The sequence below is a fragment of the Homarus americanus genome, unplaced genomic scaffold, assembly GCF_018991925.1.
Source record: "Homarus americanus isolate GMGI-L3 unplaced genomic scaffold, GMGI_Hamer_2.0 scaffold21314, whole genome shotgun sequence".
Lineage (NCBI taxonomy): Eukaryota > Metazoa > Arthropoda > Malacostraca > Decapoda > Nephropidae > Homarus > Homarus americanus.
In genome coordinates, this window is record NW_024720811.1 from 20,465 (window position 1) to 46,488 (window position 26,024).

At 38.8% G+C, this 26,024-nt stretch overlaps 1 protein-coding gene across 4 annotated transcripts in view; it reads left to right on the forward strand.

The window, feature by feature from the left end:
• The first annotated feature begins 5,127 nt into the window (after window positions 1-5,127).
• The window catches only part of LOC121861181 (choline transporter-like 2), an 89,860-nt gene continuing 68,963 nt past the window's right edge, over window positions 5,128-26,024 (forward strand). For 2 of the 4 annotated variants that reach the window (XM_042358740.1, XM_042358742.1), the window contains exons 1-3: window positions 10,599-11,005; window positions 18,925-19,047; window positions 23,285-23,445. In XM_042358740.1, coding sequence (XP_042214674.1) covers window positions 10,966-11,005; window positions 18,925-19,047; window positions 23,285-23,445 — 324 coding nt within the window. In that variant the 5' untranslated portion in view covers window positions 10,599-10,965. Of the gene's footprint in view, window positions 5,266-10,598; window positions 11,006-18,924; window positions 19,048-23,284; window positions 23,446-26,024 lie in introns of those variants that run through there. The other 2 variants (XM_042358741.1, XM_042358743.1) reach the window with 2 other exon arrangements.

Sequence of the window (26,024 nt, forward strand, 5' to 3'; positions counted from 1 at the left end):
AATAAATCCTGAAGGGCGGTATAGTCGGGAGCAGAATTGTTGACGTTGATCCCAATGGTGGAGTCGTCGACATATTTCCAGCGAGCAGGGGTTTCTCTTTGGGCATCATTGATGAGCATAAGGAAGCAGAGTGGTCCCATCTTGGTGCCTTGGGGGACGCCACAGGTGAGTGACTGAAAGGTGGAGACAGCCCCTCGGAAGCGCACATCTTGGCGTCGGTCACTGAGGAAGTCTGTAAGCCATGGTATAAGACTTCTCCGAAGCCCGAGGTCAATAGCTTTGTTGATGATTATATTGTGGTCGACTAGGTCGAATGCTTTAGTGAAATCAATGAAGGCGACAGCTGCAGACGTGTTTCGTTTCGCGAGATGGTAGTATATGTAATCGAGAAAGCTGACAAGACAGTGAGTGGTGGAGGAAGTTTTCATATTGCCAAACTGCTGAGGGTCTACGACTCCTGCAATATCTGCAATAAACAGCAAGAATGTCCTCAAGCACCCCTGATTCAATATAGTGATTACAAAGTTCATGATACAATAATCCAGGTGGCCTGAAGTCTTTGACAATGTCACATTCAATAATATAGTGTTCAAGTGTATGCTTTAAAGGTTTATCACAAAGTTTACATGCTGAGTGTTCAGGTATGGGTACAGTGTTACTATCTTGCCAGATGTGTCTGTACCCTTGGCTAATTCTGTCCACAACTATATCACATTGTCTAGTTCTGTCCTTATGCTGGCCATACCGGTACCACTTATTGAAAAATTTTGACTGGCACTGACGTCATGGGTGAGTAGTGACCCGCAGCCTTATCCATTATCAGGGATTATAGAGAACCCCGCCAGTTCCGCCACATAACCAGTGCCCACTTTTTAGTTACCACGAGTACAGCCGCCTGTCCTGTTCCACTTGGTGTGTGTGTCTCGTCTGTGTATCACCACACAAAGTGCTGTTGTTCTAGCCCTTATCAATTAGTATTATATAAATATGGGCTAAGGACATATATTCATTATATACATTCTATCACCCAGACTATTGAGCATACAGCTACAATAAGCATTTGTTCTCACACCTCCTAGGGTGGACAGCACATAAACATTTGGTTGTTTCACACAGATTCAGGTTACAACCCATAAATATATGTCCCCAGGCCGCCGTGAGAGTAGGCCTGTGGAGTGTAGCCTTTTATCTCTGTGTTGACGTACTAAGTACCTCCCATTACAACCAGACAGAGAGAGGTTCGCCTAGTTCACAGTTTCCCTTAGTTCACAGCCAGACACCGTACCAAAGAGACGTGTGTGAGCATAGCTCCCAGGCTGAATATCTCTCTAATTATATAAGCTAATTACAAGCTAATAGCTAATGCTCAGTAGTCTGTCAACAAACAATTCTTTAACTACCAGAGCATCCAATATAACTAGAAACTCACCACGTGTGTTTACATTAAACCAAGGAACCACAAATGAAGATAACAGAACCTGTGTATACTTGTGTATACTTACATGCTAAGATAATTACAAGTGTAACCCAGGTTGGATGGGACGATTCAACGACTGTATCAAAGGTGACACGCCGTGAGATTACCTGTTATCTCACCCAACTTCAAGAAAGGTACCAGCAACTACTCCTACACTCATTCAGGCAAGTGTTAACAAGTGAGATCGTTTGATATCAAAACCCGGCCCAAACAATGGTGGCAGCGGTGGGATCTAAAATCAACTTATCAGTGCTTCAAGTTCCAGTGATTTCTAGTGAATTAGAGAGAAAACTTTATAAGTACCCAAAAAATACTTATAAAGTAACACAACAAATAAGTGACTACTACAAGTAACAAATAACAAGTTACTTTAACTGTGTACTAATACAAGTGGTAACAATAACTTGTAAGTGGTAACACTAACTCTTTAGTGGTTACACAAACACTTAACCTACAGAAAACCCTCAAGACAGAGCAGATATGTATGATTTACATGAGCCATTAGTCACCTTGACAGGAAGGCGATAAGCAGAGACCTTCTCAGGATATCACGTATCGACCTAACCCTCATCGACCTGTCGACTCATCACCCTCATCGACCTGGACCAGAGCAGATGTTGTGGGTAAAGAACCTCCAACAGTGACGTCATATAGACCGCCATCTGGACGACTACGTCATACACCCAGCCCAGCTGACCAGATGTAAACAAGAGGATTTCTCTGAGATACTACAATCAACTCTACGTTATTAGGTATTTCACAAACAATCATTAAGTATATATACACGAAATATATATAATTTAAAACATATCTTCACACGGTAGACACCGTGATAGATTATTAATTATCAAGTGCCTTGTAACAATTAATGGAAAAATAACTTATGCAATTAATTATCACTAAAATTACATTTCACATTACCTTATTGTGAATGAATTGGCAAAGTTATTAAACATTTAAATCTAAGAAACATTTATGGATCATTCATATATTGTTAACGATCAACTTAATGAAGACTTAGATGGTGATTCAAGTGACACTGTACCTCATGACACTGTTAACACTGACACATGTGACCTCGAAGGTGCGCATGAATTACAAGTCATTAAACCTGAACTAACAGTAAACACTTCAATAGAAGTCAGTGAAGCAATCATACATAAAACAAATAACGAATTATTATTTGCACAACTTAGGTCAGGACGTTCTTACGACACTACACCTCTGTATAGTGAACCTACCTCTGACAGTGTATTGACATCTTCTGATCAATGCACCAGTAATTTACCAGCATTGCCATTAACTAGTAAACCCATAACCACTAGCATGAATAACCCAGTGACGCAAGCAACTAATGTGTGGAAAATATTACCACAGCATGATCGGATTCGAGACTTCACAGGGGAAGAACCTAACTATAATGTATTCGCATTTCTCCGAGCATGTGAGGATGCGATGAGACATAATAATGTCCAAATGACGAGGATCGTAAAGCATTCGTCCGTGGTCACATTAAACCGGCATGTCACGCAAGTAACCTATTGAATGCTTCAGCCTTTACTAGATCAACATATGATGAGTTAAAAAGAAATTGGATACGTTTTTTTGATCAGGGAGGAGGTGACAGTCATCTTACATGGGTTTTTAGAATGGTAAGCAGAACATTAACGCGAATCCAAACACAGGACCTCTTCATGGCACAGTCCATGGCGGGACAGGCTTATGACGACGCGAAAACACACTTCTCCGCTTCTGATTGGTAAGAAAACAACTGTACCATGAGTGAGGAAAACGTGTATCGTCTTATTGAGTATATCCAATTTATATTTCTTATTCAAGAAATAGAGTTTAAGCAAGCTAAAAGGGAAAATTACCCCCAGACAGAGAAACTCACAGATCATGCAGAAAAGATAATACAGAGAACCCCATACACACCTTGTGCTAGAACCATTGCACCGGTGGCAACAACACCAATTAGTTAAAAAAGAAACAGGTACCAAGCCTAAACAAAAAACTTTGTAAAATTTGCAAGAAACAGAATCATAAGACTGAAGACTGTTTCTATGCACTACTCTACACTCATTCAGGCAAGTGTTAACAAGTGAGGTCGTTTGATATCAAACCCGGCCCAAACACTGTGAATCTGCACTTGTACCTTTCTGTGTATCACCACATGCTCTACAGTACAGTATATGTGCATGTTTGTATGATTTGGCAAAAAAGACATTTAAAAGAATATCACTGGATTAGACTTTGAACATACTGGAACGTAAGCAAGAGGATATTTATATCCTTATTACAACAGAACTAAGGCTGAGTTCCCAGAGACTTCTGTGAATGTCAAAACGGAAGAGCATTACAGAGTTGTGGCGGTGAGATATGTGAGCGAAAATGTGTTGAGAGAAAGGATTCTATACAGTATTGAGAGAGAGAGAGAGTGATTATTACACATTGTATCTCTGTCCTTGAACACAAGCAACTTGTTTTTGTATGCATTGTAGAAGAACCCTCGTTTAGTGTGGTGATGCCATGGATGTGCATTATTTAGGGGTTGATAGTGCTCGTTCTGAGTAGTGTGGTAAAGGCTTTGTGGAGATGGTGAATTACTGACACACTTCTCTACCACCTTCCATCACCAGTTACCACCACCTAACCGTCAGCACCTACCGTCACCGCCTACCACCATCACCACTTGCCACCGCCTACCGTCACCCCCACAATTTGCCCCAACCACGTACTATCTACCCTACCACCAACACCACTTGCCACAGCCACTACCTGTCACCATCAACATTTTAAATGGAGGACAGTACTGAGTAATGACACGAGACCCACCATCATCATTTGTGCGGCGACGTGTACTAGGTTTGACACACGGAGCGAACATGTTACTTGAGAACTTTCCTTGTGTAGCCGTTATTAAGTCTGACGGAGGTAGCTGGAGATTCAAGATTTTTATTTGGGAATTAGAATAAAGTATTGTAGTAAGTCTTTAGTGTAGTTGTTTGTACCTACGGACCGTGTGGAGACTTGATTAAATCACTGGTGTAGCTTTGACATTAGTATTACCCGAGTCGCCTTCCCTGGGTCCTCACACACCTACTCCCTCCCTCACACAGGTCACCATCCTCTTCCTCTACCTCACACAGGTCACCATCCTCCTCCTCTCCCTCATACAGGTCACCATCCTCCTCCTCTCCCTCATACAGGTCAGGTCACTAGACTTCCCTCTCCCACACAGAAGTCAGTTCAGTCACCGTCCTTTCCTCCCTCACTCATACTAACAACAAACTCAGCCCGTTGTCCAGGAAAAAGAATCTCGCCCCATTATCTTATTACCCTAATCAGATTGACAGAGCTTCACGCATTAGACCACAGTTTTCTCAGTATAATATTATGTGTAAAGATATAGTGGTGTGCGTGACTCCTTTCAGTATATATCACAAATTACTGTGTTGAGTGTTGCTGAATGACGTGTGGTGGGAGCCGGTCAACTCTGCCAAGGCGACCTAACCCCCCTCCCCCTTCGAGGTAACGTTAAAGTGTTTAATTACCCATGTGAAACAAGTGAGGGGAGCTAATCTTCATGTGATCCTAATAATCTCCAGCTACAGAAATTGTGTTGACCTATTTGTTCCCATTTATAAAGTATACCGTGTTAAATTTCCAGGTGGATAAAATTATTCGTGATTTACATGTGAACATTGAACAATAAGTGTGGTAGAGACGAGAGGCCCGGGTGAGGCAGCCAAGAGGAGATATGGGGGAAGACGACAACAAGGAATACGGTGAGTGTTAAGATACTTCTAGTTGTTTGGTTCTTGTCATGCTCTTCACAACCAGTAACAACAACACCGCCGTCTAACATAAATGCTTTAATAAACGCATCTGTTCCACACACAAAATCCTGTACTGTACTTCGTTAAGTGATATAGGTCGGGGTTCACAGATGGAACCTGTGGGTCTTAAAGCAACCATTGCAACCTTTGATTTAGAGGTTCAACCATACTGTGTCTTATTTTATTATTTTAGAATATAAAGTGTACGTGTAGACGAGTGTGTGGGGTGTTGTGGTCATGGCCAACACTGCAGTAAGAGTATGACATATGCCAATCAATGTTGAGGTGATACTGCACAATGGGTGGCGTGTGTGGCCCTGTGTGACCCTGGGGGATGATGGCCACCCAAGGAATATGTGGTGGCCGGCCCTGTGTAATTCTGGGGGATGCTGGCGCTGTGTGTACCGCTGGGTCCGCTATTGACTACAGCACTGAGGTTTTCCATGTGTGTGGCAGTGTTATTCAAGGTAGCTGTAACATGTAACAACTACTGATCATGAAGGTTTTGACGATTCACCACTGTAAAGATGTGTGTAAAGATATTTCTTACTCAACACAATATACAAAGTTTATCTGTTGCACAATATCAACTCGGTAGTAAATATAATTCTTAAAAAAAATCGACTTGGTGTACCTTAGTTAATGTGAATGTATTAATGTTATTTTGTTGTAGTGGGTTGAGGGTGTGGTGAAGGAGGGGAGGAAATTGGTCTGGCCATTCTCCACTGCCCGGTACCTCACGTGAGATGTAGAGTAAGAATTTAATTTGTCCTTTATCTGTACAGTAAATTTTCCTGTGTGTAGACTTATGCTAATGCTTATAGTTTACGGATTAATATTCTCCTATTTTTTCTTACATTTATAATGTGGTTTGATCTTTTGTTATAACACGTATTTCTATTCTTCATCCTTCAAAAAAATAACTATTATAACCCCAATTTTAGGATCAAGGTACAAATAATCGAATAATGTACACAGTAGTGATGTCTGAGATCGTCACCAACGGTCGTGCAGTACTCGGTGGGGCACACACGACCAACACCAAGCTACTGTGGGACCCAATTTGGTTTCTTCTACTAGGGAAAGGAAGGATCGGACTGTGGCAGTGCTGGTACTCCTCATGTTTCTCGCACATTATGAAGACCTGCCTCTTTTTTCTTTCACTTTACCATTATTTTGAATGTCTTTGCCAGTGTCGCCTCAGTTGACTACAACTTATCCTATATAATTTTTTTTCTTATTCTGGTAGTGGTTCAGCTGTTCAAAATGTTTCCACTTGTTCTTTTCATATGTCCGTAACCTGCCCCCTCTTGCTACAGGGCAGCTCATACTTCATACTTAGCCGTGAACTTTCTATCAACCTTCACTGCTTTTCTGTTTCACCCATTGTTGTCCTTGCTTTAAGAAATGCAATTTATTCTTTGAGTCAACTCCTGCCACGAAGCCATAACTTCCTCTCATCCACAAGCTGAGGTTATAAAATTTGGGGACCTCAACGTCCTTCATAAGGAGTGTTTGAAAGCTTTCCGCCGAAGCCCTCTTATTCCACGCCGTCATGACCCGACGTCCAACACTGTATATTAATGTTTCACCTCTTCCCTCGCGTTTAATTACACAATTTTACCGCCAGAAGGTTCAACTGGCCATACTCTCCGAGATGTTATCTAACTTACCGCGCCACCTCTACCTCAAAGCACCGGTTATGAAAGTGCTGATTGCATCACCTTTCCTGAGTTCTTTTTTTTTCCCCTTGGATGATTACTGTTTCTCCCTGGTAGATGCTTCTGAATCTGCTAAAAGTTATAGCAAAATTACTGTCGCCAGGGTGGAGGTGTGTACAGCATCTGTTTATCTGCTAAGACTGTTTCTTCAGTTGTTCCTTGGTTCGCTCAGTCCAATTCTGAGGCCATATGGAGAGGGGGACTGAAGTATCGAACTTGGCTAGCTCTCCTTTAGCTCTCACTCTCCTTTCAACTGAGCTCTTAGTCATTGCAACTTGTTTTTGAACTTTTTGGAAAAAGGAAACGCCTCATCCAAAGGAAGTGTGCTCACCGCTCTTCCTTCTTTGTTGATAATTGTCAATCTAACATAAGCCATTCTACCTTACACAACACATTTGGTGTCATCGTTCATTTTAGTTGTCAGTTTCTTGAGATAAAACATTATTTATTTATTACTACACACACACACACACACACACACACACACACACACACTATGGTGTAGAGAGACTTAGAAGAAAAGTTCAAGCATGTATTAGCTTCAGCTCCATTCACCACAACTGTCTCTAAGCACTTAGGGCTAAATTCAATACACAGTGGGGACATATATACCGTATAAACATGCGAACCTGTAGTTAATATTCAGGTATTATGCCACTGTCACGTCAGGTGAGGGATGTTGGGCGTCCACTACTTTGTTAAGTACTTGCCGTGCGATACGCAAACTAAATAACGAACAACGTTGCTTTGTAATTTGTAATACTGAATAGTTTCCATAACCAAGAAACTGCAGTGATGTAGAATTGTCTGCCCCTTGTATACCAAAGGAATGTTAGATGTTAATTTTTAAAGTGTGAGAAAATTAAGTGAATTTGATAGTTTTCATCGTGATATTCTGTTTGAGAAAAATAAACATTATTTGCAGATCAGTTACAGGAATTTTATGGACACTAAAAATATATTATGCACTTCATTAACGTCTATGCACCTGCACAAATTAGGCTTATACATAGGCACAAATTGGGCTACGTATACACCTGTACAAGTTTGTCTTTGTATACACCTGTACAAGTTTGTCTTTGTATACACCTGTACAAGTTTGTCTTTGTATACACCTGTACAAGTTTGTCTTCTTATACACCTGTACAAGTTTGTCTTCGTATACACCTGTACAAGTTTGTCTTTGTATACACCTGTACAAGTTTGTCTTCATATACACCTGTACAAGTTTGTCTTGGTAAACACCTGTACAAGTTTGTCTTTGTATACACCTGTACAAGTTTGTCTTCATATACACCTGTGCAAGTTTGTCTTTGTATACACCTGTACAAGTTTGTCTTTGTATACACCTGTACAAGTTTGTCTTTGTATACACCTGTACAAGTTTGTCTTCGTATACACCTGTACAAGTTTGTCTTTGTATACACTTGTACAAGTTTGTCTTCGTATACACCTGTACAAGTTTGTCTTCATATACACCTGTACAAGTTTGTCTTGTATACACCTGTACTTTGTCTTCATATACACCTGTACAAGTTTGTCTTCGTATACACCTGTACAAAGTTTGTACTTATACACCTGTACAAGTTTGTCTTCGTATACACCTGTACAAGTTTGTCTTTGTATACACTTGTACAAGTTTGTCTTTGTATACACCTGTACAAGTTTGTCTTTGTATACACCTGTGCAAGTTTGTCTTTGTATACACCTGTACAAGTTTGTCTTTGTATACACCTGTACAAGTTTGTCTTTGTATACACCTGTACAAGTTTGTCTTTGTATATACTTGTACAAGTTTGTCTTTGTATACACCTGTGCAAGTTTGTCTTTGTATACACCTGTACAAGTTTGTCTTCATATACACCTGTGCAAGTTTGTCTTCATATACACCTGTACAAGTTTGTCTTTGTATACACCTGTACAAGTTTGTCTTCATATACACCTGTGCAAGTTTGTCTTCGTATACACCTGTACAAGTTTGTCTTTGTATACACCTGTACAAGTTTGTCTTCATATACACCTGTGCAAGTTTGTCTTCGTATACACCTGTGCAAGTTTGTCTTTGTATACACCTGTACAAGTTTGTCTTTGTATACACCTGTACAAGTTTGTCTTCTTATACACCTGTACAAGTTTGTCTTTGTATACACTTGTACAAGTTTGTCTTCATATACACCTGTACAAGTTTGTCTTCGTACACCTGTACAAGTTTGTTTTTGTATACACCTGTACAAGTTTGTCTTTGTATACACCTGTACAAGTTTGTCTTTGTATACACCTGTACAAGTTTGTCTTTGTATACACCTGTACAAGTTTGTCTTTGTATACACCTGTACAAGTTTGTCTTTGTATACACCTGTAAAAGTTTGTCTTTGTATACACCTGTACAAGTTTGTCTTCGTACACCTGTACAAGTTTGTCTTTGTATACACCTGTACAAGTTTGTCTTTGTATACACCTGTACAAGTTTGTCTTTGTATACACCTGTACAAGTTTGTCTTTGTATACACCTGTACAAGTTTGTCTTTGTATACACCTGTACAAGTTTGTCTTTGTATACACCTGTACAAGTTTGTCTTTGTATACACCTGTACAAGTTTGTCTTTGTATACACCTGCATATTGCTGCTTGTCTCCCCAACATTAACCATATGATTACCAAAGTCCATCGGTTTAAATGTGTCAGCCAGCTCTGTGAATGCCTGCCCTGACTTAATTATTGTCTGACTGACTCGCCATCCCGTTATTTCGTGGTTCATGTGCTTCATTTACCTTAACAAGTGACCAGCTGGGCCTGCCTTGTATATAATGAGTAAGGCGGACTGTTGATATAAGTAAAAAAAAATAATATATATATATATATATATATATATATATATATATATATATATATATATATATATATATATATATATATATATATATATATATATATATATATATATATGCAAATAAATCACTGTAGGTGCTCGTGATCCAGTTATATATGCTGATAACCACAAGGAAAAAGAAAACACGAAGTTCCCAAGCGCTTTCGTGTAATTCACATCTTCAGGGGTGAGTGTATATATATATATATATATATATATATATATATATATATATATATATATATATATATATATATATATTTCATTAGCCCAATAAAGCACGCGGACTTCTACATACAATCAACACCTCAACCTGCCAGATTCGAACTCACGGCCCACAAGCCTATGACTGTGATGGGAACTATATATACTGTATATTATATATATATATATATATATATATATATATATATATATATATATATATATATATATATATATATATATATGTAGTATATATGTAGATATATATATAGATATATATATATTTTTTTTTTTATTTGGGATCATAGGTAACATTTACTCCTGTTTTTTTTCTGAGGGATAATTATAAAAAACAAATCGTTTTGATGGGAATACGGCGGACGTGAGCTGGTGGTCGAGTGACCTTGGTGTTCTCCAGTGAGCTTATTAATGTAGTGGAGCGTAGTGGCCCTTCTTGTGCTCACATGGCACACACAAACACACTCTCTCAGTCGCTCTCTGTCCACCACCTAGAATAGTGCTGGAGTCAGCTAAACTCCCTGGTGCGCGCCACCCCTCCGAATCTAATCTTCATTGTGCATTTTATCTTTATTGCTCAAACTTAGCCCGAGATTAATTTAATGATATATTGTATCCACCGACAAAATTATTGTTTAGATGCGGAAAGGGCCGGTGGTGTGTGAACGACTACGTGCTTTACAAGGAATCAGGAGGAAGTGACTTACTACATTTATCCAGTAATCTGGTGACGTAAAACAAGGTATTGTGTTGACGAGTGTTAAGTTCTCCAGTTTTGTTGGAAGACGAGTGTGAGTGAGGGTGTACCTGGGTGTGGGACACTAATGCACCGTTACCATGGGTCAGAAAGTTCACAAACACCAAAGACTGAACAAAGGTGAGTACCGTGTGTGTGTGTGTGTGTGTTTGTCTTTGCTTGTTAGTGCGTGTGTTTGTGTGTCGGTGAAGGAGTTGTGTTTTTCTTACTGTACTGTGTCGTGGATGGTGTAATAGTACTGCTCTTCAACAACTAGGGTCTTTAAACGCGTACAGCCAGGTTAGGAATTAAACTACTCCACCAACCAATGAAAATTATATATATATATATATATATATATATATATATATATATATATATATATATATATATATATATATATATATATATTTTTGTTACTCTACCTTGTACTGTTGTGTAAAGAGTGATATTCCTTTATTATAGTGGGTTCAGGCATCGTTGCCCAGACTGTTCCGAGTAAGGTTGCCAAAGGGTTATATTGCAGAGAGAGAGGGGTGCATTTTGTTCCTTTGTTTACATGCCAATGCCTTGGCGGAAAGTAAATGCAGAGGAGTAATTGAAGCTGTGTAAAGAAGGAACAAGGCATCTAATGAAATAGGCGATACAAGAGAGGTTGAGGCTCACTTGGCTGAATGAGAAGCTTGTGAGTTACACCCAGCAGGAAGTAAATATTATTGAGCCTGTTGGTTGGCTTTCGCCCCTCTCTGGGCCTCGATTTTCAAGAGGTTCTTGCGTTAGATCTTTTCGAATATATATATATATATATATATATATATATATATATATATATATATATATATATATATATATATATATATATATATATATATATATATATATATATATATATATATATATATATATATATATTTATTTATTTATTTGTGATCAGCTGGGGGGGGTCAATCATCAGGTGATCCTTGCTACATAGTGTATTTTACTAAAAACAATGTTAACTTTATAACAAAGGTCATATGCATATCTAGTTATTTTTCAGGCGAGTTCAGGTAGCGCAAGAAAGCACTGTGGTTGTGGGGAAGGTGAAGGTATACTCATGGTCAAAATACCGTGGGTATATTGTAAATGTGGCCACTCAACCTCTGTCCCAGCCCCTTGTTAAAGAGAGGACACACGCACCTTACTCTGACCACCACACACCCTCAGGGAACACCCTTCCTCTTGCCTAGTACACACACACGCATTGCCTAAAATATACAGTATAATATATCATACAGTACACTGAGGCATTTTATTATTAGAACTTAAAGTATTAATTAAGAAAACTGAATGACTTAAGAGTGGTGATCCCGTTTTCCTAGCCTGGCTCCATATACCCAGGACCACTCCCTACGGTGGAAACTGTGGGGTTGAGATATTGGTTCACACTCAGGATGGGATGGAGAAAGGAAACTCACAATGTGCTCACTGTATACATATTGTATTGGATGTACAATGCAGCTTGTTGCTGGGTAGGTAGCATGGTAATAAGCGTTGAGTAGAGAGAGCTGGGTGGTGAGGGTGCCCAGAGTGAGGGCACGCGGCTTGAGGGACGCCTAGGTCGCCGGTGGGAGCCGCCAGGCTGGCGTGGAGGAGGTGGTGGTGTTGCTTGCTGGTGGCACTGGGTAGAAAAGAGTGGTCACAGCGGTGTCAGGCCTTATAAGGCGGGGGTAGGCGTGGGTTGATAGTTGACCCCCGCTCCGTAGGCGGCGCTGGAGGCGTAGGCTGGGGCATTCGAGAAGGTTCGGTGCTTGTAGGGGAGGAATCCACTCCAAAACAATCCACCTACACCCTCTCTTGTCCCAAAACCTGCCAACAGAGTTTCATACTCAAACTCATCTGCTAAACGAATATGACGATGTTATCTCTCATGATCCTCCACTCCTTGTTTACTTTGGAGGATGTAGACACACTGGTAAGAGTAGGGACAGTTTCTTTGTTCTCTGTGGATTCTTAAGCCTGGGCTTATGCCCAGGTAGGACCTGTCCTAATTGCTTGAAAGACACAAGTCCTGCTTCTTTGGGAGGTGTTCCTCAGATGTTATTGCATTACACCATTCCCCAGGATGCAACCCACAACAGCCGGCTTACAACCAGGCTGCTCCTCACTGCTAGGTGAACAGAGGCAACGGGTGTAAAGAGACCTGCCTAATTTCACAGTAGTGTGGATCTCTGAACAACATACTGTACAGTTCACCAGGAAGATCAGTACAATTGGACTCACTCCTACATTTACCACCTAGCATTGCCAATCCTCTCTTTCCCTGAGGTGTGAACCCCGAACTCGGAAGTCTGAATTTGAAGCATTCACTAGTAAGCGGGAGGGAGAGGGGAAGGGTCATCTTTCTGTGAGGAAGGGAGATGGGATACTGGGAGTATTGATATTGAGGTCAGAAAGTGTATATCAGTTGGGAGAGATTACCATACAGGATAACAATGCTTTGACAATACTGACAGGGTTTTCTTAGCTGAGCGTAATCATCTAGCACTAGCCAGATGAAAATACAAAAGTTGCCATAGGATGAGAGAGGGGATGAATTCATGTTCTAAGTTGTTCCTTTACAAAAGGGGGCATTTATGAGCAAATGGATTATGAATATGTTTGAATCTAAATCTTGTAGAAGCAGTGAAGTTTTGTTTAACTCTTTGACTGCGAGAGTGAACTTCCCCAGCTGAATAAAATCGTCTGGCGGTGACCTGAATAAAATAGATCAGTAGACATATTAATGAAGGGATTAATTAGCAACCAAAACAATCAGGAATTGAGCGACACGTATTTATTGTAATATAAACTTGATGAAAACAAAATAGTTCAGTCGCCAACTGTGTGGTATACGAGTAGAATCCGCAATCCACATACTGTAGTTCACCATAATGTATCATTAGAGAAGCAAATACAGTCATGCGCCGGTTAACGTCCGATATACGTCCGTGCCATAAAAAAAAAATCCATGACGCCTGCTGGACCACCACTCCACGACCCCCTGACGGAGACACGATGATCCTCCCCATTCTGGTCAGGTATTATGTGTTAAATGGAATATGCTTCCTTCCTAAGCTTTTGTTGCCTCCAGGTGTAATGTTAACCGACATCTATTGAGGATAAAATCTTTCACCTACAAATTGACAATAACTTATTTGCTGTAATCAGACATCTAGTTGCCTCAACAATTGCACCCCCAGTTGCAATTGGGGTTGCAATTTCAAATTCTGTGGCATTACTAAGAATAGTGAAGTCTCTGGTGCACTCTAATATTAAGAGAGAAAACGTAGGACTCAGGCGTCCTGATGTGAGAGAAAACGGACTCGTATGATGGGGGACAAAATAAAAAAAGCATGGCTACATGTTTTGTGGACTACAGTATTAAGCGTACCCTTTTCATCACTTTGTAATAAACCTAGCCATGCCTATGTGTGTTTATGATATTTACCATAACATTATATATATATTTAGTGGGTATAAATGGTCGTAAAATGGGAAACTTGGGGTTGGGTCTTGGGTGTCTGGAACCAATTAGAATAAATCCCATAGGTTCTGTACTTTCGTTATCGGCGGGGTCCCAATTAGGCGCGATAACCAAGGGATGACTGTACTGTACTGTATATACTTGTGACACTGGCCAGTTGCTTCTGGTGTTATGGTACAGGGGTACCAAGTGACAGCACTAGGATCCCACTTCCTCTATCAAGGAATAAACAATTAAAATTTAAATTGAAAAAAAAAACATTCAAATAATGGGACCTAGCGAACCTAAATGGCCCTAGAGCGGGCACAGTCACGTATGCATCGCGTATTCTTATAGATTGTGCTGCCAGGCGTACGTTATCTAGTGAATTTAGTCAATATTGTACAGTAACAATGGACCTAAGTGCAAACCTGTATTGTACATGTACTAAATGATTACGGTACTAAAATTGTTATGTCTATTGCAAATATAGCTTGTTTATACAGGTATTCAAATAAATTACTATCTTACAAGAATCCCTCCAATGTAAGTTATATTCACCCAGGTCGTTTGGGTGGCAAATTATGAGAAGAGCTTAGTCACTCTTAAGTAATGATAAATAAACACGCAGGCAGGCCTTCAGCGCCAACTGTCAAATCTTATCTCAAATAAATAAACAAACAAACGCCAGACATTCTGTCACCTCACCTCCCGCCCCCTCCCTCCCAGACAAAAGATTGGTGATTTCTTTATGTTTATTTTATATAATATCTCAGACTAAAGTTAGGATAATATAATTTGCATTGCTGAAATCCTTGCAAGACAGAGATTAATTTAAATATAAACATAATATATTTTGCTCAAGAGATAAAAATTGTAGTACATTAGTGTACAATACTGTAGTACATTTTATAATATAAAGTTTTTCAACTGTATTTTTGGGTAGATTTACATAAATTTCTTCATTTATTTTCATCCATTTACATGCACACACCATACTAAAAGAAACGTAAAAGAAATAAATGACTTCAGTGCAAAGCTGGAGTGCACATGTACTAATTTGATTACGGTACTAAAATTGTTATGTCTAGTGCGAATTATAGGTTGTTTATATTTAAATTAATCAACATCTTACAAGAATCCCAGCAATGTTAATTATATTCACCCAGGTCATTTCACTGGCTTTTTATAAGAGACAAGCTTAGTCACTGAAGAATTGATAAATATACTGTATACGTATATATATATATATATATATATATATATATATATATATATATATATATATATATATATATATATATATATATATATATATATATATATATATATATATATATATATATATATATATAATTACCCATAATATGGTATTAGTTCAAAGTGGGCAGGTCTCTGAAGTTGAGGGAAAATGTGGGATAAAATACTTAAACAACACCAAACAAACCTTTGAAAACCTTACCTAATATTTCCTAACTTGTAAAAATATTAAGAACCACTTGAGTTTATGGATCCCTCCTCATCTGAACACCAATACATACTAAAAATCGAAAACAACACCATCACCTACTAAACACCGATAACATGAGTAAGGTAAACTTCTTATAGATTTCGTATTTTTAAATGTTAGGAAACATTAGGTCAGGTTTTCAAAAGTTTGTATATTTTTTTTTCCCACATTTTCCCACTACTTCAAAGCCCTTCCCACTTAAAATAAGTAATATTGCTGCTCGTAATTTTATCTTTTAAAATATGTATGCGAAAAATGTACATTTCCGGCAGAAATGCCAGAAAATCAATTTCCACACCCCCCCCCCCTTCATTCTCCCACCCGGGTACAGGTCATTGACCCACAACAAGGCCTAGGGGGCAAAAAATAAGATTAACTATAAAAAGAAATAAAAAATAGAAGAGCAAAAGACTGCATTAATCTACACCACGGAGATGAACCAGCTTTTTGAAGGGAGACAGATTGTAAGAGTATGGAAGCACAGAAGAAGGCAGAGCATTCCACAGATTAGAATGTGTGAGGAAAGAAGGATGTGCTATAACAGGTTATTCTAGTGTGACCGACATCCACACTTAAACGCTGGGCACGGCGGGCAAGACGAGTGTTACGAGCTCACGGTCTTGCCGGCGGTACGCAGGATGCCAAATCCACTGAACACTGCTTGTTAGAGTACCTGAAAAAGAGAGAGAGTGAAGCAACATTGCTGCAAAGAGAAAGGGAAGAGAGATTATCAACTAAAAGAGGAAAGTTAATAAGATGAAATACCTTTGATTCCACCCTATCTAATAGGTGGGCAGAAGAGCCACCCTAGATATGAGAGCAGTACTCCAAGTAAGGACGAACGAATCCTTTATAAACTTGAAGCAACTGATCAGGAATGAAGTAGCTGTGGCATCTGTGCAGCATTCCAAGCTTTTGGGAGGCAGCTTTGACAATGTTGTGGATGTGTGGCTTCCATGACATATTAGAGGAAATGGTGAGGCCTAGCATAGGTATCTATTTTAGAATTTGGCAGAATGATTGTGTCCTGAAATGTGATTGGTGGGCGATCATCTAATTTGGAAAGTGTAATTGGTAAATACTGTATTTTATTACTATTGAATTTAACCAAGTTTCTACCTCCCGATTCAGAGATGCTGCACAGATTCGCATTTATAGATGAAATGATATCAGCTCTAGAAACAGATCTAGTTTAAGAATTAGGGGGAAATGCCTTGTCAAATGCTTTGAGATGTCGAAGGCCACGATGAAAGTTCCCCATAATCCCCAAGAGAGGATGACCAAAGATGGGTACAGTAGGAGAGCAGATCACCAGTAGATCTCGCCTGGCGAAAGCCATACTGGTGATCTGACAAAAGAGGAAGGTGTTCAAGGTAACGGAGAAAATGAGAGTTTAGGATAGTTTCGAAAATCTTAGAGAGGGATGAAGTGAGGACCATAGGATGATAGTTAGAGGGCTTGGAATTGTTACCTTTCTTTGGGATGGGCTGAACCGAGGCATGCTTCCAAGAAGAAGGAAAAGTTTGGGTTTTGAGGCAAAGGCGAAAGAGGCGAGCAAGCACAGGGCCAGAGCATCGGCACACTCCCTCAGAACACGAGGGGATATTCCTTCCGGTTCATGCGCCTTACTCACATCCAATCTGGATAACACACCAGCAACCCTACGAGTGGAGATTATAGGAGAGTGCATAGGCTCAGTAGGAAGACCAGGGGTAGGAGGGGTAGAGTTGGAATTGTCTAAGGTGGAGTTAGAGGAGAATAAGGTGCCAAAGAGATTAGCTTTATCAGAGGGAGAGTTGGCTATAGAGTTATCAGGTCGAAAGAGAGGAGGAAAAGAGAGAGTGCAAAGTTATTACAGATGTTTTTGATTAAGGACCAGAAGGATTTACTAGAAGAAGAGTTAGTCAGGTCATCAGTCTTTCTTTTTATAAAATTCCGTTTGGCCCTACGAAGAATAGCCTTACAACGATTCCTAGAAGTAATGAAAGAGGTGTGGGTAACAGAAGAAGGAGATAGTTTCATAACTTGATATGCCCTATATCTCTCTCCTTACATGATTGTAAAGTGAAAGTTTTGGTAGAAAATGGACATAAATGCACTCATACCACCCTGTATAATCCCAGCAATGCTGTCAACACATACCGAGGTGTCCCAAGTGGAAAAGCAACATTCATCCCAGGGAAAGTTGAAGAATTCTCGCAAGGATTGCTAGTTTGCCTTCTGATAGTGCCATAGTTGGCATTTAGAGGGGGGTGGAGGCAGTGGTCGTGCCCAGTTTGATTTAATATAAATAAGATTGTGATTTACCCGGTACTGCTATTTTTCTTGCATGACAACTTGGCGAGCTTGAAGTTTTTGCCTTATCATGTCATGTCTGAAGAGTTGTCAAGGCCCTCACTTTACTCGAGCAATTGAGATTACATTATTTAGTTTGTAGTGTTGTTTCATAATCCTGAATAGAAAAAGAAATATTTTAATTTTCATCAAAATATTTCCTTTTAAAGTTCTAGCAGAATTAAGAATGCAGTATAAAAGTTTTACCCCTTTTGTCTGTAGATTTGTTCATACATCCAGAAAAGTTTAAAACATACTACAGTAATTGGTCATAAAATTTGACAGACTGACAATCTTGTAGTTTATCATGTACTGTTCTGTACTGTACTGCACTGTACTGGGTGATGCAGTTTGTGTGAATGATGTTTTTGTCATATTACCATAGTTTTTCAGTGGAGCATCCAAGATATCAGAAATGTTTCTACATTTTTCATATGCTTAATGTGATGGACTACAAACAGAAAATTGCCAGCTCACACTCTGTCTTTTAATATGTTAATTTCAAAAAGAGGAAATATAGGTTGATTTAGAAAATAGGAAAACATTTACTTTTTAGTCTTAGAAAAGAGAAAATACTGTATACTCGTACATGTACCATAGGTTCATTTAAGTAAAGATGTACAAAAGAATTCTCATGTACAATTCTCTGTACAATACAGTATACCTGTACAGTATTTTTAATTAAAATGATAAAGTAACAAAGTGATAAACAATATATTTTCTTTTCTACAGGTGAAGCACTCCAATATGATCCAGAATTCAGTGGACCCATTAAGAACAGGTCATGTACAGATATATTATGCCTGCTTCTATTCGTGGCATTTTTGGCAGGATGGGGAGTAGTGACAGGATTTGGTGAGTTCACACCTGCAAGTTGGTTTTGTATATTTGTTAGGTATAATACTGCTCACTAGTAAAAAAGTGCATATTAATCCAATGTTATTTACTGTTACAGTACTGCATTTAAAATTAATATTCTTAATTATCTGACATGTTATAATATATTGAGGGAGTACAGTAATTGAAAAAAAAATATTCAAAGCCCCAGAGTACAGGGTATATCACATAAATGTGATGGTACACATTTCCCTTAATGCTGCGGGGAAGGTGAAGGAGGGGGGAGCGATGCCAGTGATTTTGTTTCAATATGATACCAAGTATTTGCTTGGCCAGTATCGATGGTATTAAGTACAGCACTGACACCAAATACTGGTGTGCTCAATATCGTTTGTTTTGAGTACAGTAGACCCTTGGCATTCACGGGTTTGCGATTCGTGATTTCGACGATTTGCAGTAAGCAGCTGGTGGCTAGCTTGCGAGCCTTTTCCTGCAGTGCAACGATTCACCCCACGCGCCCACAGCGTCTCCTCTCCCTCTGATCGCGCTCTGCCATTGCCTGTGACGCAGCATCTCATGTTGTACTTTCAAAACTTTAGTGTTTCTGTGTGAAATGGCCCCTAAAAGACTGCCTAGTGTCATTGCTAGTGATGCTAGTGGAGTGAATGTAAAAGGCAGAAGTCAGTGATGACCCTGACAAAGAAAGTTGAATTATTAGATAAGTTAAAAGAGGGGATGAGTGCTGCCACAGCTGGTTGGTTGTTTGGTATAGGTATACTGTACAGTAGTGCACTAAGGTAGTATAAGTTGCTATTCGCGGTTTTACCTATTCGCGCCATTCCTTGGAACCTAACCCGCTAATAACAAGGGTTTACTGTACTCCACTGGAAAGGGAAATGTATTTACTGTTTTTATTTTATTAAATTTTGAGACCCTCTTAATTATAAAGATAAAAAAGAAAAGGTAAATTAGACTTAGTTATTCAAAAAAAAATGATTCTCTTAAAATATTAGACATAAAAGCTACTTTTCCCCAAATACCCCTGTATAATATATATATTTTTTAAGATCATATGGAATGTTATCCAGTTTAAAATATTTTTCTTTACTTAAAAAAAAAATTACGTTTCAAAGGAAAACAAGCAAACTAATTTCTAATGCAGCTATTGAAAATTAATCATGTTTGCACTAGATTATGTTCATTTTTGTCTTGGACACAACCAAAAACTTGGCAACTAAGTACAATACAGTACACTATGCAAAATCATTTAAGTTTTAGTTTTATGGGAAATGCATTGTTATTTATAGTACAGTATATCAATATTACTAATAAATTAGAATCACCTCTTTCAGCCTTCCATTTCTTTGTTCTTCAAATTAATGATGAAATGAAAGTCCATTAATACTAATCTTACCGGCTGGTCAGTGCACAGGACTATGTTGCCCGATGCTCAATATTGACTCACATAAATATACGAGTACATGTAATTGTATAATCACTCCACTTATTATCTGGCTGCTAATGTTCTCAAAATACTCGATACCTAGCAATTGGTATTGATACTTACAAGTATTGTATATAGCTGGTATCAGAGGTATCGATAGTTTGGTATTAATATGCCCACCACTAATACAGAGTAATATTGGGAACTGAAATACAAGTTACATAGAAGGCGAGGTAGCACCACTCTCATAAGGCTCTGTAGTAATCGGGGCAAAAAATTCTGAGCTTTTGTTGAAGTTTTCTTTTGGTATAACATGCTGTATTGGCGTAAAAGATAGTACAGGTACAGTATAGATATCTCATTTTATTGCAATTGGAGCCACTGATACTGAATAAAAAAAATTAATCACTCATCGCCTCCTCATTCAGCATGCTCATTGGGTAAGCTATGGATACATCGCTAGACTCTGCCCTTTCATTTTGTCAACTGTAAAAGTGTGATTCTTAAAGTGATCAGGATATTTTAATATATTTTTATTTATACCTTTAGATTTTGTCCATTTTTTTTATACTGTTCTAAGTCCTAAATTTTATACTCATAAGTATTTTATCCTTTACTTACAAGGCAATCTTGACTTTACATTGTCAGAAAAAGATCCTCACAAATTTGATTGTTTTCATATACAGTACAGTGAGTTCTGCTATAACGCGTGTTTTGATAACGCGAATTTGCTCTAACGCGATTTATGAATTCGGAACAATATTTGTATAACGCGAACGCCTGTTTGCTATAACGTGATTTTTGCTTACTATTTCTCCAATTATGTGGTATTAACTGTGATTATGGTAAAGAAGAATATCTCCAAAAAGCGTTCTGATGATAGAATTCCCGGTGATTATCGTAAAAGAAAGGATATAACACTTGAAGAGAAGCTCGATGTTATCAACCTCAAAATCACCCTTCTCCCCCATCAAGTTACATTCATATTTTTTCAAGGTAAAGTGTTACATTTACTGTATGATTTCATTATTAGATATGAATGTAACATTTATTTAGACTGTGCTATCCTTTGTGTTAGGCTAACTACTAAATTTTTTCGATTTCGAGTAATCTGCACCTAATCCTATTTTCTCCATAAGCCCTGTTATTTCTATTACGCGATTTTCTATAACACGATATTTTACAAGAACACAATTATCGCGTTATAGCAGAACTACCTGTATAGTCTGCATTTACGCGGTCAATTGAACCCGTGGAGATCCGCGTAAAACGAGAAACGCGTAAACGAAATAACAGAACATATGGGATTAGTAATTGAAATAGAGACTGGGCCGACCCCCAAACTCTACTTTTTCCGACACAATACGTACGTTGTAGTAAAAATAACATCTTAATTTTATGATGGTATGCACACACAATTAATAATTAAGAGAAATATCAATAACATTAGGTTTTTTAACACTTACGTTAGTAGAAAAGCTGGGTCGGCACACGTGGATGGCGGCTGGTTCCGAGGCAGAGGACAGATTAGTTGCCCTCCGGTGAATCACTTTCACTACTCGCAGAGGTTTGCAGGGCCTCCCAGACAAACCCCTCAAAGTCCATATCCTCACTGTCAATATCACTATCACTGACTTAGGCTGGCTGTGGTTGTGGTGGGTTGCGGGCGAGGAAGTCCTCAATACTACGTTGACGACTAGCATTGATGTTGTCGAGATAGATCTGGATATACGGCTCCACAACTTTCGACAGAAGGTTATTAGACACTTCATACCGATGCTTGTCTGGGTCGTTGTCAAGGATGAGCTTAATTTTCTCCCCCAACTCGATGATTTCCTTCACACAATCATGGCTTGGTCCAGGTAATTCCAGGTTTTTCTCGGGTGGTGGGGGTCCAGCGGAAGCCATTGTGAGGGGAATAGCGGGCACAAGAGAGAACTGTATACGCGGACTGAGAACAATGAGACAGGCCCGGCTAGGTCAGCGACTTCTACCCTCTGGTGGCAAGGCACGTCATGTTACATTAGACCAATCACAGCTAGCGGCAGAGGGAATGCGTGGGTGGTAAGGATGCGTGGCCCAATCACAGTCCGATACGTCATATGACGTCAGCGATAACGTAGGAGCAGCCTAATGCGCACCACTCACCGGTCCGCTTCCCGCGTATGGTCAAGAATGGACCGCGTGAGTAAAAAATGGCGCGGCGGTCTGGACCTCTCCAGCCGCTCGCCGCGTAAATGATGAAATTTACCGCGTAATTAAAACATTTCATTCTGGCAAGGCACCGCGTAAATGACCAAACGCGTAAACAAAAACCGTGTAAATCCAGACTATACTGTACTGTACATTTATTGTATATTTCATAATACAGTACTGTATATTATGTATTTATGCATAAAAAGTCCAATTTATTAAATTTCTTCCTGTAAATTTGTATCAGAAAAAAGATCTCATAATAATACTTATGTATGCTGGAAGCCAGAGAACCAAAGAGGTGGGGTCAAGTAAAAACAGTTGCTAACTAGGATTTTCACCAAGCCGATATGGTACTACCTCTCCTATGTACCTTGCTGAAATGTAGGGGAAGGAGAACGGGAGTGATTAAGTGCATGGGAGAGTTGTTAGTGTATAGGAGAAGATGATGATATGTAGTAAGTGGCATTAAGATCAGAGGTTCTTCAGGTACAGTACTGGGTCTCTCTGTCCAGTACAAGGTACTCTTATACATTTGGAAATACGAGACGTCTTATGGATAAAGGGCAAGCTCCACTCTTAATGATATTAATTATAAACATTCTCCCTCATCAACAGCGGTATTTCATGGGGATCCCTCCCGTCTCTTAAACCCGACTGACAGTATGGGTCGAGTCTGTGGTAGAGGAGAACTTCAGAACAAATCAGTACTTCTCTTCTTTGACCTTACAAGATGTGCTTCTCCTAAAGTCATTGCTACTGGCTGCCGCACAACGCAGGTATGATATACACTCACTATAAAAAGTATCTGCAAAATTTTTTGCTAGACAATATGACACACCAGACGAAGGATTTTGACAACCCTACCGAACAACAGGAGTCACAATGTTCATTTTGACATCCATCGGACCCCACCTTGCAGATAGTTTCTGTAGCAAATGTACTTTGTGTTAGTTTACTTTGGATAATTAAAAAAATATACATTATTGAAGCATATTGCAGCAATTTATAATTGTGCTTTATACAGTTTGTGGTGTGTTTTGGGACCTCTGTGTATTAAATTTTGTAGCTGATGTCATTTGCTGTGTTCATAAAATTGGTTACTGTAATGGGAAGTATAGGTTAGATTTTTACTAATGCTGAGCTGCAACAAAGCCACAAAACCTCACTTAATATCATTTGAAATACTGGTGTCACTTCTTTCTTAGCAGGGCCATTAGAAGAAGTGAGGCCAGTCAAGCTTTGGTTTGACCAATATTCAACTAAGCCAAAGGGTGTAAACCATATGGCTCAGCTAAATATTTCCTGGTTTTTCCACTTTTAAGGAATTTTCCTTCTATCAAGAAATTTAGAAGCTCAGAGGAAATTTCTCAGGATTTAGAAAAAAATAGGAAAGCTATGGATTAATTATTGGAATACTAAGTGTAATGATAATGATTACAGTAATATTAATAGTAATATAAATTAATAGTAATATAAAATTAATAATAATAATTAATATTATTTCACACAGGCTATAATTATATTACCGAGTCATTTCAGGAATCTCGCGATGAAGCATATTCATCGCCTAACTTGTCTCATCCCTTATTTTACCATTCCAAGCTGAATCTACATCTGATATTCAGTGTCACCTTAGCCACACTGAAATTTGGGATGCATAAGGCCTGCGACATTGGTTTATCACAGTAGCAGGTGATGGGGTTAAGTTATACTGTACAGCAGTACCCTGATTTACGCGGCCAATTGAACCCACGGGGGTACCGCAGAAAGTGAAAACCGTGTAAAGTGAACAACAGAACATATGGGATTAATTCCAATTGAGACTGGCCCGACCCCCAAACTCCACTTTTTCCGACACAATACCTATGTTGTAGTAAAAATAACATCTTAATTTTATGATGGTATGCACACACAATTAATATTTAAGAGAAATACAGTCGCCAGGTTAATGTCCATTCAAATAATGGACTCAACTCCCCCCCCACCCCTCTTCCCAGCTCACTGGCTCCTACCTCTCTGAGAAATCTTTGGGTGAAAACACTAGATTTTAACGTATAGTGACCGGTTAACGAACTCAATCCGCTCCAGAAGGTCGTTCTTTAACTGAAAAGTTCGTTAACCGAAACCATTGTTTCAATGGGTTTTTGGGTAATTGGTTCCAGCTCACCGAAAATTTCCTAAATTCAACAAAATGGTAGAAAAGTTCACTTACTTTGAGGTGTGTATGTAGAAGGCTCCTGATGATGATGATGATGATGATGATGGGAATTAGAATGGGGGTGGAGGAGAAGGAAGAAGAGAAGGCATTGGGGTGGAAGAGAAGTCACCCCATGGCACCATTTCACCCATACAATTTTAGTTCTCTTGGTGTATTTCAAGATTATTTTCTTTAAATCAACACTGCACTGCATTATATATTGTCAATATATAAAATATATTTCAAAATGACCAATAATTTGCTTGGAAACACAGAAAAAAAGCGATTAGTTGAAGAGAGTCTCAAGCAAGATGTTACCTCCAGTGAAAACAGAGAGAGACTAACGCCTGTCTGGTGTGCTAACAGGCTGGATGGCATGCCAGAAACTAGTTTCTTTACCTTCAATTATGCTCAATAATTGTTAAAATGACTAAAAAAGTTAATATTAAACTTTTAAAACTATTGGATAGTATAAACTTCTTGATATTTACTAAAATACAGTACTGTAGTAAGGAATTTAAGCCCTAAAACCGATTACTGTATTGGTGGACTGATACTAAAGCTGGTTGCCCGGCCAGTGCAAGCGAAAACATGTTGAGGTCGGTTCGTAAGAAATTTGTTAACCGAATTTTTTTTCGTTAACCGAATTGAAGATCCTTATGGAAGGCAGTTCGTTAACCGAAATTTCGTTAACCGAGGCGTTCGTTAAACGAGGGGTCACTGTATAGTAATAAATAATATCTCAGACTAAAGTTAGGATAATATAATTGACATTTCTGGATTCTTTGCAGGTCAGGGAATATTTTGAATGTAAACTTCATATATTTTGCACAAAAGATGAAATATTTGCTTTGTGTAAACCAAATTATTACATTAGATCTAAAATTTGTATGTCTAATGCAAAATCCATGATGTTTATATTCAAAATGATCATCAAATTGTAAGAATTCCAGCAATGTAAATTATTATCTGACCGGGTAATTTGTATGAATTTTATGAGATCAATAAAAAATTATACTTCACCCGCGTACAGTATATGAGTAGATGCACTGCGGAAAGTGAAAAGTGAAAGTCCGGTTCTGGCGAGGTACCGTGTTAAATGAGAAATCCCTGAAAGTGAAACCACGCAAAGCGGGGTAATACTATTATAGTTTCTAC